The 13668-nt window shown below is 55.7% G+C and overlaps 1 protein-coding gene across 5 annotated transcripts in view; it reads right to left on the bottom strand.

Moving 5' to 3' along the window:
* Positions 1-368: 368 nt before the first annotated feature.
* Positions 369-13668, bottom strand: part of MLXIP (MLX interacting protein) — a 68270-nt gene continuing 54970 nt past the window's right edge. Inside the window, exons 10-18 of one of the 5 annotated variants that reach the window (XM_021923057.1) lie at positions 12423-12544; positions 12103-12280; positions 10161-10282; positions 9479-9583; positions 9223-9350; positions 8835-8958; positions 6690-6819; positions 6250-6365; positions 5961-6078 (exon numbers count right to left, since the gene is read on the bottom strand). In XM_021923057.1, the coding sequence (XP_021778749.1) occupies positions 6070-6078; positions 6250-6365; positions 6690-6819; positions 8835-8958; positions 9223-9350; positions 9479-9583; positions 10161-10282; positions 12103-12280; positions 12423-12544 (1034 nt within the window). In that variant the 3' untranslated portion in view covers positions 5961-6069. Of the gene's footprint in view, positions 6079-6249; positions 6366-6689; positions 6820-8834; positions 8959-9222; positions 9351-9478; positions 9584-10160; positions 10283-12102; positions 12281-12422; positions 12545-13668 lie in introns of all 5 variants that reach the window. The other 4 variants (XM_009181879.3, XM_021923059.2, XM_009181880.4 and 1 more) reach the window with 4 other exon arrangements.

Here is a 13668-nt window from a genome sequence, read left to right as displayed (position 1 = left end):
CTGTTTGCCCAAGTCCTGGATGAGGAAATGAGAGGTTTACAGGGGCACCAGTGAGCTCTGTCCACCTGGCTGCGGCCTGGAGCAGTGGCCTGCCTCACTAGCCCCTGCTGAGGAAACAGGCAGAACCTGCCACACTGGGCCTTTCTCATCAGCCTTTGCAGGGAGGCCTGTCTTTAGGAGCACTGACTTTCTGGACACACCTCCAGAATCACCCTCCCACCCTGGGCCTCTTTCCCACCCGATGCCTCCATCCCAGGCTGATCACACCTCCCGAGATTAGAAGGAGCGAGCTGGCCTGTGCTCAGATCTCTTCATTTTCCCATCTCTCCCACTGCGCAACAGGATAGTATTTAAGGCCACACATCACAGGCTTTTCAAAAAAAATAAGGTTTCTTTATTGTCTTGGATGCAAATATAGTTTTAAAAATGCATTGTAGTGTTGAATACAGCTGGTGGAAACGTGCTTCTTGACAGCAGAGCATCAGAGGGGCGTACTCAGGGTGACGTGGGCCAGAGGGGTCCTCTGGCCAAACCAGACTCTTCTCTGGTTTGTTCTTCAAACCATGAGGTGGAACCGTCTCCTCAGAGGAGCCCTGCCACAATCACCAAAGCTCACACCAGAAAAAACCGCCATTTACACAACAAACTGAACCTAAAAAAGGAACAGAACATGGTGCTTCCGCTGTGAACAAAATCAGCAAGCGAACCCGCTTTCCTTTCCTGGGCTGTTCGAAAAAGATTCAGCTGGAGAAACAGGGGCACTGTGGGCGGCCCGTGGGGGGCGGCGTGGAGCTGTGGGGCCCGGGCTGAGCCCTTCCTGCCTTTTAACTGCAGGATGTAAACTCTATGGAAATGTACAGAATTTCAGTTTCTCCCAACCCTCCACAACCTCAACTCTTGAGACCACCAAATAACTGTTAGGAAACACAGAAGAGAGTCCTTCAAATGAGCTACACCCGGGTTCAGAGAGCAGAACCAACAGTGTGACTGGGGCATGGAGGTAAATTCTGACACATGATTGGAGGGGGATTTCACAAAAACAAAATTCCATGAAGTAAACACGGACACGCAAGCTTGTGCAAGTGCACACGCGCATGCGCACTCTCTCTCTCTCTCTCACACACACACACACACACACACACACACAGTCAACATTCAACGTGAAGAGTTCCCTTTTCTTTCTCGAAGGTTGATTTTTTGCAAGCCCTGACAAGCAAAGAGTCCCACGCAGTAGCCAGGGCGGGCCAAGACCTCAGAATGAAAAGCCCACAGCTGCTCTGTCCTCACCTACTCTGGAGGCCAGCCCTGGTACAGGCATGGGGGTGGGGGTCCTAAAACACTTTGTCAGCGTTCCTGGAGCCCTGGTCAAGCTTCCCATGTGCCCCATGTATGTCCCTCACATCACAAAAACCTGTCCAGCTGCCCAAGGCCACGGAGTCCACCAAATGCCACAAACATGCTGCTGAGCCTCAAAGCTCTTCAACCTCCCACCTTGCTGTCCCCTCTCCTCTGACAGGTGTGCAGACAAGGTAAAATCCTCCAAAGCAGAGATGTCGAGAGCCCGGAGCCACACGCCACATCTCCGTACATCTGTGGCACCTTGGCCGGCCACCACTGCACACGCTGCCTGCCTGGATCATGCTGTCCAGCTCTCCTTTCCCTTCTCCAAGGAAATGCTGGGCCAAGCTGAGCTCCAAAACGGGTGGGTTCCTCTGGGGCCAGGGAGCAGGTGTCGAGGGAAAGGCCACTTTCCCATCAGAGGGAAAAGAGAGAGGCTCAACTCACACCAGGGTGCCTGCTAGGAGGCCTCAGGCAGGCCAGGCAGGAGCCAGGCGACAAAGGAAAGGGACAGCTGAGGGCCAACAGGGGTGATGAGAGGGGCCCTCCAAGCCTTCCCACGTCAGAGCCAGGGTAAGGAAAGAGCTGGATTAAAGCAAAGTCCATCTGCCAGTGCAGAATCAGGCCCGCAGCACCCCAAATCCCCCCCACACAGGGGTCCACTGGCCCAGGACAGGCCCAGCTCCACTCCCACGAGTTCTGAGAGCATAATGTCCTGTCCAGCAGACAAGACCTCACCAATTTGAAAACTTGAACCTGCCACCTCAGGTTCACCCAGAGGCCAGCTAGGGCCTTGCAGGAAGGGGCCTTGCCAGTTCCCGGCTACAGCTCCCCTCTGAGAGAGACCCTTACCTGTACTCCAGCTGCCGGCGGGGCCGGTCACGGCTCCACACAGAGATGAGGTGGGTGTGTGAGCCCCCCACCCCAGCAACAGAAAGAGGTGCCGCATGCCACTGTGCCACTTTATCTGGGCAGGGACTGGGGGTGTGATGCCCTCCAAGAATCCAAATTTACATCCCTCTTAGCCAGAGCAGAGAAACTTTAGGATTGACTTCTAGAAAAGGGAGTGTGGTCAGGGCCCATAGGCAGGAAATGGGAGGGCTGGCTGACCACTGACCCCACTCCCCTGGCCGACGGCTCCAGGACCATGTGCAGCACTGGGGGGCCTGCTGCTTTCCAGCCCCTTCCCCTCAACCAAACCCAATGTTGTCATCAGCACCAATGGCCAGCACTGACGCTGCTTCCTGCAGTAAAATCCTCCAAAGTAGAGACGTCCTAAGAAGGTGGCCAGCCAGCCCACCCAGGGTGCCGGATGCTGTGTGGCCTGCCGGCCAACTCCAAGAAAGGCCCTCAGTAGCGCCTGCCCTGCTCTGGGGTCTCCCACCCACCACGGAAGGCAGCAGTACAGGGCAGGGGCTGACAGCACAGGGCGATTTCTCAGAAACCCGCCAGGGATTCCAGCAGGACTTTTGGTTTTTCTTTTTGGATTTTCTATTTTTTTCTTTTTTTTTTTTTTTTGAGATAGGGTTTCGCTCTGTCACCCAGGCTGGAGTACAGTGGTGCAATCTCGGCTCACTGCAACCTCCGCCTCCCAGGTTCAAGCGATTCTCCTGACTCAGCCTCCCCAGTAGCTGGGATTACAGGCGTGCACCACCACACCCGGCTAATGTTTTGTATTTTTAGAAGAGACAGGGTTTCACCATGTTGGTCAGGCTGGTTGTGAACTCCGGACCGACCTCAGGTGATCCACCCACTTTGGCCTCCCAAAGGGCTCAGATTACAGGTGTGAGTCACTGCATTCGGCCTCTGTTTTCTTTTATTTAGAGGCAGGGCTTTACTCTGTCAGTCCAGGCTGGAGTAGTGTGGCATGATCATAGCTCACTGCAACTTCTAGGCTCAAGTAATCCTCCAGCCTCAGCCCCAAGTAGCTGGGACCACAGGCACTCACTGCCACACCCACCCGGCTAATTTAAATTTTGTTTTGTAGAGACAGGATCTTGTTATGTTGCTAGGGTTGGTCTCCAACTCCTGAGCTCAAGTGATCCTCCAGCCTCAGCCTCCCAAAGTGCTGGGATCACAGGCAGGAGCCTCCGCGCCCAGCCAAGATTGATTTTCTTATTCTCCAAAGCTTCAGCATTTTGAAATTTCTTTTATGAAAGTGGGGGCAAGAATCAGGGTGAAAATGAGTGTAAACAAAGCCCACCCTGAGGTCAGCTCCCACTGGAGGCGGCCAGCAGAGTGGCCTCAGATGTCCCTGCACCTGGCCCAGGAGCCCAGGACAGAGGTCAAATCTAGGCCCCTTGGTCTGGCTGGATTCATCAGGCAAGATTTGAAAACAAGAAAACCTCTAGAACAAGAAACAATCATGTCTGCAGCAGAGATACGGCACTGTGGCCCTATGGCCATGGCAATCGTGAGCACCAAGAGAATGAGTTACAGAAATATCTCCAATACAAAGACATGCATCTCCTGGACAGTGGACAGTTGCTGGGACACACACACACACACACACACACACACACCCCCCCTTCAAGGCTCACACAACCTAACAGCCTTAAATACCTGAAGAAACAGAATCATGACATTAAGTCAGCAGAGGGAGAGGTAGGCCGAAGCAGCAGGAGGCCAATTTTATATCCCACAGAGTTTAAAAAGAATGAATCCCCAGCAAGGGGTGGAGAGAAAGCCACTGACTTAGGAGAGTTCTTGGCTCAGCCAACCACTGCGGTTATCTACACGTTTTACAAAGGCACGGAAGTGGAGAGGGGCTGCACTCACGACCCTCCCCAGGGCCCACACAGCTGGACACGGTGGCCTCTTCCTTTTTCCCTTCTGGCCTTGGTGGAATTCCTACCACCGTGGCCTCTGCCTTTGGGACATTGCCTTCATGCTTATCCCCGGGTCAAGGATGGAGTCTGTTACCATTTCCCAGGGGAAATTCCAAGGACCAGCCCAGCCTCATCTTATGTTCACCCCAAAGGAAGGTGATCTGGAAAGCCTGTAAACACATGCTCTGAGTGGCTGAGTGGTGTCACCAAGCTGCTTTTGTGCAAGGCTGAAGCACAGATAAGGGGGCAGGCGGTTGGCCGGAGGCCTGAACTGGGGAGAGACCCCTGCAGGCCTGCAGGAGCCAGGGAGAACCTCCAACTGGATCTAAACTTCGGGGACAGCCCGGGGTGCCCCTCTTCACACGGCTCTCAGGCTCCCTCAAAGCCCTTCCCAGGCCCTGCAGGCAGAGAGGGAGGGTGAAGAGAGGCAGAGAGGGCAGAAGTCGCCTGAAAGCCTGGGCTCCGAACCCCTCAGCAGAGCTTTAAAGTGCGTTCTTTCCACGAGGAGGTACCCTCAGCCGGGCTTCCTGAGTGCTGGAGAGAGTGCCTGCCCCTGCAGCTCCCTGCAGAGGTAGCCGGAAAAGGGCAAGGACTGAGGCTGGGCCAACCTCCCACTGCAGGCTCAAAATGGCCCCCAGCCCAGCCACGCCTCCACCCAGCCCTGATCTGGGTAGATTCTTTGCTGTCTGATCTGAGAGATGCCTAGAGACAGCTCTGAGGGCTGACCACCGCAGAGTGCTGCCCGCTAACATTGTTTCCTTCTCCAAACACAAGACAGGACAGACTTTTGAGTGTGGGGGCATCCTTGGTCTGAGAACTGTCCTGGTTTGGGGAACCCAGCTGAAAGACATCAGACAAGATGACAAGGCTGACAGCAGGACATGGAGTCTGATCTTTCGGACACTAGAACTTCAGGGTTCTAAGCTCCCACTGGACACGGCTTGACCTGTCAACAGCTGCAGCTGGAGACAAGTAGAGAAGAATGGCAGAAGGGCCATGGTGGTGAGGTGACATTCGAGAAAGTCCTAGGCTGAGTCCCTGTGGATCCTGCAACGTCAGGTGGAGCTAAAAGGGGACTGATGAAACACACCCAGCAGGGCCTCTCAGCCAGAGCAGCCACCGTGCATCACACACTTCCATTCTGGTCCTGTGTGTCCCACATCCACCGTTTCTGCACACATGTGTCCTGGAGGCTCTCTGAAGAAGGCACTTCCTCCTGGCAGCCTGCCATGCATAAGCCTGAATAGAAGCCCAAGTCCATCCACAAGGGCCAGGCATTGTCAAGAGTTGAGGGGAGAAAGAAAGATGCCTTCTGACTGCCCCACGGGCAGGCCAGAGAGTGGAGCAGGGCATCAGGCAGAGGCATGCATGTAGACAGGACGTGGCAGGAGGGACAAGGCTGGGCCTCAGGACAGGAGCAGGCCCTGTCACCTTCATCCCATCGCTTCTGCTCACTGGCGCCAGGCCTGGCAGGCCACCAGCAGGGCAGGACCAGCACGGCCAGCACTTCCCTTTTGTCTGGGCTGCCCCAAGGGCAGAAGAGGTTGGTGACTGAGGTCACTGAGTGAGAGAGTTCACAGCAAGGGGTTCCCGAAGGCGGGCTATTGCTGTCAGCAGGCCCCGAACCTGCTTCAGACCTGAGCATGGCCTCCCGACGCCACGGTGGGCCAGCAGAGTTGGAGAGAGGCCCCAAGGCTGAGCGTCAGGAAGGGCTGGGGGGGCGCAGCCCACTCTCCATGAGCAGGGAAGGGTCTCCTGGCATCTCATGCGGCTGCATGCCAGCTAAGCAGCTAGGACTCTCCCAATCTTTTGCCGATCCTGGTGACGGCCTTGGATGCCTGCTCCGGCAGCTGTGCCGGGTCTGTGAGGATGGAGGTGGAGGTGCTCAGCTGCCGCAGCGTGTTCAACACCACTGCAAGACAGAAAGGGTCAGACACGGGCAGTGACACAGAACCACCACACACCACACACCCGGTTTCATACCTACAACCCATGTGGGAATGCTCAGACATGGGGCAAGTGGCAGCCGCTCTGGACTGCAGGGAGGAGTGCTGGGGGCCTACGCCAAGACCTGGGCACTCACCCCTCTGCCTCCAGAAGCCTCCCCAAATCCTAGCAGGAGCTGCCGTAGGCGGAGCATCCTATGCTGTTCCTGGTGCCACGGGGCTGCCAGCTGTTCTGATATTAAGCTTCTATAACCTTAACATACAGGATCATCTTTGCTTGTTATTATAAGAATTACACAAGAAAACACACTTGAAGGCACCTGATACAGGGCCTGGCAAATAGTGGGCACTCGATCCATGCAAGCTGGGTCTGAGCAGGCTGGGAGACATGGGAGGGCAGGAGCCTCCCGCCCCCACTGGACGCTCTTGACTGAGGGCCTCCTGGACAGCATTGTGCCCCTGCCCCGGCCCCACCTGGTTGCCTGCAATGGAGTCTGGCAAACACTGTCCTCAGCCTGGGGCCGTCCTCCCTCCAGGACTAGCATGAAGCCCCTCACACTGGCACTGCCCCACTCACTTGGCCTGAGGATGGGCAGGGAGCAGTGCTGGTCCAGCCAGGACAGCGCCGTCCGGTGCAGCTCCTCCAGGCTGCTGGTGGACACCATGCCCTTGAATGACTCAAACAGCGGCTTGATAATTATGCTGAACTGCAGTGTGTGGTTAAAGAAAACGCAGGCACAGAGAAGGGCTGGGGACTGCAGACCTGAAGGTGGCCGGGCTGGCCTACTCCTTTCCCCCGGGGCTGGAAAGCACCTGCCCACAGAGAATGGATCACTGGGGAAAAGGGGGAGCGATCTCTAGGCAAGGTATGTCTTCCACTTCACGAAAACACTCTGCTCTAACTGTATCTGGACAACAGGGCCGAACACCAAGCGGGCAGGGGGCAGGGACACAGAAGGTCTCTAGTCTGGAACAGGTCCTAGCACAACCACGTGATCAAAATCATTCTTACATACAGTGGCAGGAACATCAGAAGCACAGAACAGGTGGAAAGGCAGAAGCCAACCGGGCACGGTGGCTCACGCCTGTAATCCCAGCACTTTGGGAGGCTGAAGTGGGTGGATCACTTGAGGTCAGGAGTTTGAGACCAGCCTGGCCAACTTGGTGAAACCGTCTCTACTAATAATACAAAAATTAGCCGGGCATGGTGGTGGGTGCCTATAATCCCAGCTACTTGGGAGGCTGAGGCAGGAGAATCACTTGAACCCAGGAAGCGGAGGTTGCAGTGAGCCGAGATTGTGCCACTGCACCCCAGCCTGGGCGACAGAGCAAGACTCTGTTCTCAAAAATAATAATAAATAAAGGCAGGAGTCATTTGCCTGAAAGTGGTGTTTGCCTTCTGTGTTAAATGCAAAAATGCATGCCAGTCTCCTACACCATCTTAGTGAAGGTCTGGGGCATGTTTCCTCTTGGACTTTGATCAGGATGGCGCCCACAGTTCCCCTACCCCAGCCTGATGATGGGGAGTGTGCCATTTCATCAAAGAGGCTCCAATTCATTCCAGATGCCACCCAGCTCTATTAATGACAGGGATCAGGACCAGGGCAGGCAGTAAAACAGCAACACAGGGAATCAGAGCTGGAGGCTGTCACCTGTTCATTTAAAAACTGCCTCTTATGGCCGGGCATGGTGGCTCACACCTGTAATCCCAGCACTTTGGGAGGCCAAGACCGGGGGGATCACCTGAGGTCAGGAGTTCGAGGCCAGCCTGGCCAAAATGGTGAAACCCCATCTCCATTAAAAATACAAAAATTAGCCGGTCATAGTAGCGTGAGCCTGTAGTTCCAGCTACTCAGGAGGCTGAGGCAGGAGGATCACTTGAGTCTGGGAAGGTGAAGGCTGCAGTGAGCTGTAACTGCACCACTACACTCCAGCTTGGGTGACAGAGTGAGACCCTGTCTCAGGGGAAAAAAAGATACAAACAAAAACACCTGCCGCTTCCCGCACACACAGGTGCTGTGCCTGCCCTGCCCGACAGCTGCAACTGGGATTCTCTCCTCCCACACGACCGTCACCTCTGACTGTCAGACCCAAGCCTCAATGCCACGGCCAACCCAACACATGTGCTGACTGTTTACTCAGAGGCAGAGCAGTGGCAGGGTGGGGAGTGACCAGGCAGGAACCACTCCCCGTAAGAGCCATGCTGCCACCTGGAAGGCCAAGTGCAGGGTGGCCTTGGCCCAAGAGCCCCCAGAGGTGGACAGAGGTGGACATGCTCCGTCAGGCTTCAGACTGGGCTCTGCCACTCGGTGGAGGGAGTCCCGGTTTCCGCCTGTCACAGCAGGGGTGGCACTCACCCTCCCTGTGGCTTCAAGGACCAAGCTGGTTGCCAGGCTTTGTGGGACCACTCCTCCTTCCCCTGCACCTTCTGCAAGTGGCTTTAGCATTGTCCTGATTTCTTAAGGACCTAGAGAGCGAAGCCCACCGTTCTGCCTCCTTAGCCCTTCCTGCAAAGCACCCTGAAGCCCCATCAGCAGCTCCAGCCCACACAGCAGGCCAGGCCGGACCACTCTCTCCCGAGATAGACACTAGCACTGCCTGTCGTGAGGAGCTCGCTGACAGGCATTTAAAGAGTCTTTCTAAAGTAACTACAGTGCCAAGGTCTGTGGCTTCAGTGCATTGGCTGAGGGCGGGGAAGAGCAAAAAGAAAACCCAAAGATACAATCCAGAACTTCCAATTCTGCAAGGTCCGGCTTTTCACGTATTCGTCAAACATGTCTCTCATGTGATCAAACTGGCGCCGGGTGACGGGGACTCCCGTGGCAGGGAGCAGCTGCTGGCAGGAGCTGAAATGACAGGAGCCGTGGGAGCTGTGGAGCAGCCAGTGGCCAATAAGGACGTTGGGACACAAGATGGACAGGGCTGGCCCAGTGCCGTGCTGCAGCCAGGCACAGAGAAGAGAGGTCTGTGGTAGGAGGGTGACAAAGAGCAGAACTACTGCAGCAAAGAGACATCGACCAGTGACGAGGCCACAGGGTCCCACCACCTCTGAGGCAGGCCCTGCGTGGGGTTGGGGTGCCTGGTTGGAGCCCCAAGGCCCAGAAGCTCACATGATGGTGGCATTGAGCTCCTCGATCTCCTCCCGAAGCCGCCGGGCCTCCTCCTGCATCTGGCCCCTCTCCTGCTGCAGCTTGGTGATGTACTCCACGGTCTTCTGCAGTGTGATGGCGTGACTGGTCTGCAGAAGGGGCAGGTGGCTGGAGGCGGCACCCACAGCCAGCAGGCCTGCCACCAGCAATGACCACGCAGGGAGCACGTCTTGCCAGCTCCCCTGCCCTGCCACGGCCCACACTCTTGGCAACTCACCAGCTTGGAATTGTTGGAGATGAGGCTGTTGAGCATGTCGAAGCACATCTTGATGTTGAAGCGCCTTTTCTGCTCAGCTGAGATGTGCTTCATCTGCCGGTTCTGCTGGAGAACCCGCTGGTCACTGAGACAGGCATATTGCAGGCACACTGCCCACCCCTCCTCACTCCCTACGCTGATGCTGGGTGCCCAAGGGCCAGGGCTAGAGAGCTACGTGGGAGGAGGGCATGACAAGAAGCTGAAGGCTCCAATGAGGAGCCGCGGGGACAAGACGGGGAACCATAGAAAACCTGCTCTGCAGAACGGAGCACAGACAGGGCTGGGAACCGCGGGGCTGCATGGGTGCATCCCAGGTGCTGCAAGCCCTGCCTTCCCCACCCAGCCCAGCCTTGGTGGTGGTCACACCCTTCCTGCAACTGATGCGGTACCTGCCACACTACGTGGACTCAGCATTGGTTCCCGGGCTTGGGGCCCACCCAGAAGCCTCCAGTGGGCTCACCGTCCCCACAGGGCTGGTTTGTGGGATGGGGCAAGGAGAAGCCCATTTCTGATCCACCCTTGCCTGGGCAGCTCTGGCTGGGTCTGAGGTCTCCCTTCCAGACAGACACAGCTCCTTGATGTCCTTCTGCACTCCTCTCCCCTCCTCCCAAGGGAACCAAGACCCAAGAGAGACATGCGGTACCTTTAGTGCAGCCACATTTTTGGGGTCGGATTTCCCTGAGCAGTTGTTCTGGGGAGACTGAGGACTGGGGCTCTGCTCCGATGCACATGGAGAGGCCTGCCCTGAGTTTGGGCAGTCCCGACCTGGTAAGGACAGACTCCTCTGAGGGACGGGGGACGGAGCCCTGGCCCCTCAAAGCCACCAGGAGGCAGCCCGGGGTCTCTGCAGGGTTATGAGGTGCTCGCTGCTACCCATGTGCTGTACTTGGTTCTTTAAACTGCACACACACGCTTCCTTAGATTTTTCTTATTCACTCCCCAGAAATTTTAAATTCGTAACAACAACAAAAACACCCTTAACCCACACAGAACACGATGGAGCCACCCTGTGTGACGTGTTCCAGTCACTGGTGTCACTTTAGGAGATATTTCACAGGTGGGCTCCTTATTATTATTATATTTTTAAATTAAAAAACATTTTTTATAGAGCCAAGGTCTCACTATATTGTCCAGGCCGGTCTCAATCTCCTGGGCTCAAGCGATCCACCTGCCTCAGCCTCCCAAAGTGCTGGGATTAGAGGAGTGAGCGACCATGCTTGGCCCCAGGTGGACTCGGCCTTCTTGGCCCATCCCGCTTTACTGTAACAAATGCCTCAGCTTCCTTTCCTCTCTGTTGGATTATTTTCCCCAAACTCCCCGTGAAGCTGTACAGCAGTCTCTAAGTTCTGTGTTCTGAGACTCCGGAGACCAAGGCAATGGTTGGCCCTAACCTCTCCCTCGATTATTTGAGGGGCCTGACTCCCAACTCTCCTGTGTTTTTGTCTTTCCAGACTGAAGAGTCCTTATTCTCCAAAGCCTGTCCTTGGAAAAGGCCCCTGCTGGCCGAGCCCGCTAAGTCAGAGACCCTCCCTCATTCGTGTCTTCCTGAGGAGGGAGACAACTCTTCGCTCACAGAGTTCCAGGAGCAGCTATACCATGCTTTTGTTTGTTTAAAACGGAGTCTCGCTCTGCCGTCCAGGCTGGAGTGCAGTGACTCCATCTCAGCTCGCTTCAACCGCCACCTCCTGGGTTCAAGTGATTCTCCCATCTCTGTCTCCTGAGTAGCTGGGACTACAGGTGCACGCCACTACGCCCTGTTGTTGTTGTTATTATTATTATTATTAGGTAGGGACAAAAAAAAATTTATTTTTATTTTTCGCCATGTTGGTTGGGCTGGTCTTGAACTCCTGACCTCAAGTGATCCACTTGCCTTAGCCTCCCAAAGTGTTGGGCGTACAGGCATGAGCTACTGCACCCGGCCTACACCATGCTTTTATTTAAGAAAAGAGGCCATTTCCATTTCCCTTCCTGGCACGGCAGGCATTTGAGGGAAGGGGCCCCATCTGCTTACACCCTCTACCAGCAGCACAGCCTCGGGCAAACCATTCGTCCCTGACCTGGCCTGCTGGCTCCTCAGATGTCCCTGGGCAAAATCAGTCCTGCTCTGACTGTCTCACCCCTGGATGGCCCAAGAGTGGGCATGGGGCACAGACCTGTAGTGCTGAGACCTGCTGGAGAAGGCCATGTTGGTGCCCAAATGAGGCTGGGTGGCTTCTGTGGCCACAGCAACCCCAGGCTGAAGTTCCCAGAGACAGGAACCCCAGGGCTCCTCAATCCCTTCTCTGGGTGAGAACAGCAGCTCAGTGCCAGGCCTTCGTGGGCAGTCAGCTGGGACTCCCTGAGCACACTGGTCACCTACACGGCCACGTGCCCATTACTTTTCGCCCTGCCAGTGCCACCACAGGTCATCCTGCCACCCACAGAGCATGTTCCCAGACTGTGTTATTGGCAGGCTTACAAGACCTCACTGTGTGTTCTAAGCCCAGGCTCCGTCCTGAGGACCCAGCAAGCGCCCCCCATGATCCACAGCAGGCCCAGTTACTTCCCTTGTGATGTCCCAACCATCCCGCTGAGTGAACACTCACTGGGCCCTGTGACAGTGACCTGGGGACTGCCCCCATGCAGCTGGACCTGCTCGCCCTTCCCCAGGGGGTCTTGCGCTGTGCTCGGGAAGAGCCGGGAGATGGGGGCAGGCGGGCTGTTCGTGCCATGGCTGAGATCTGTCACCAGGATGCTGCTGTGGAACTCCGGGACCCCAGGAGCCTGCAGTGACATGGGAGAGAGGTCACCCCCGACCGCTGATGCACAGCAGGGCGGCACACCCATCGTCTCAGGTGAGGGCTGCCCAGGAACAGGGTGCTCCGGGTGAGAAGGACACTGCGGGTCTGTCCAGGGCCCTCCTCACCCTGGCGATGGCAGCAGGTGCGATGACCACGTTGGACTGGGACACCGTGGAGGCCAACATCCCTTCTCTCTTCAGAGGCCCTGACGTCATGATCACCGCTTGTGGTTGGCCTGAAAAGGCAGCTGCCAGGACAAGGAGGAGGTTCAGGTGCAGCCCTGGGCCACAGGGCTTGGCCCACCCTGCAGAGGCTGCCTCTCTGCCAGTGAGACAGCTTGTTTCCAACTGCAGGGGACAGGAAGACGAAGGCACCAAGGCACCTAAAACTTTGTGTGACTTCTTGAAGGAGATATGTTATAGAACCAGTAAAGAGATAGCCAGGACCATGTGTTTTCACATTGTAGGTTGTGACTAACTTTAAAAAAAGATAGAGAGGGTGGGTGCTGTGGCTCACACCTGTAATCCCAGCACTTTGGGAGGCCGAGGTGGGTGGATCACCTGAGGTCAGGAGTTCGAGATCAGCCTGGCCAACATGGTAAAACCCCGTCTCTACTAAAAATACAAAAGTAGCCAGGTGTGGTGGCACACGCCTGTAATCCCAGCTACTCAGGAGGCTGAGACAGGAGAATCACTTGAACCCGGGAGGTGGAGGTTGCAGTGAGCCAAGATTGCGCCATTGCACTCCAGTCGTGGCGACAACAGTGAAACTCCATCTCAAAAAAAAAAAAGAAAAAAAAAAGAGACTGGGTGCGGTGGCTCACACCTGTAATCCTAGCACTTTGGGAGGCCGAGGTGGGCAGATCACCTGAGATCAGGAGTTCGAGACCAGTCTGGCCAACATGATGAAACCTCATCTCTACTAAAAATAAAAAAAATGGACTGGGCGTGGTAGCTCATGCCTGTAATCCCAGCACTTTGGGAGGCTGAGGAGGGTGAATCACAAGGTCAGGAGTTCAAGACCAGCCTGGCCAACATGGTGATGCCCTGTCTCTACTAAAAATACAAAAAATTAGCTGGACGTAGTGATGGGTGCCTATAATCCCAGCTACTCAAGAGGCTGAGGCAGTAGAATCGCTTGAACCTGGGAGGCGAAGGTTGCAGTGAGCCGAGATCACACCACTGCACTAGAGCTGGGCGACAGAGTGAGACTCTGTCTCAAAAAACAAACAAACAAACAAAAATTAGCCGAGTATGGTGGTATACACCTGTAATACCAGCTACTTGGGAGGCTGAGGCAGGAGAATCGCTTGAACCCAGGACGGGGAGGTTGCAGTGAGCCAAGATTATGCCACTGCACTCCAGCCTGGGT

Source organism: Papio anubis, chromosome 9, assembly GCF_008728515.1.
Source record: "Papio anubis isolate 15944 chromosome 9, Panubis1.0, whole genome shotgun sequence".
Lineage (NCBI taxonomy): Eukaryota > Metazoa > Chordata > Mammalia > Primates > Cercopithecidae > Papio > Papio anubis.
Note: the sequence above shows the minus strand (reverse complement) of the source record. Positions and strands in the feature narration are given on the sequence as shown.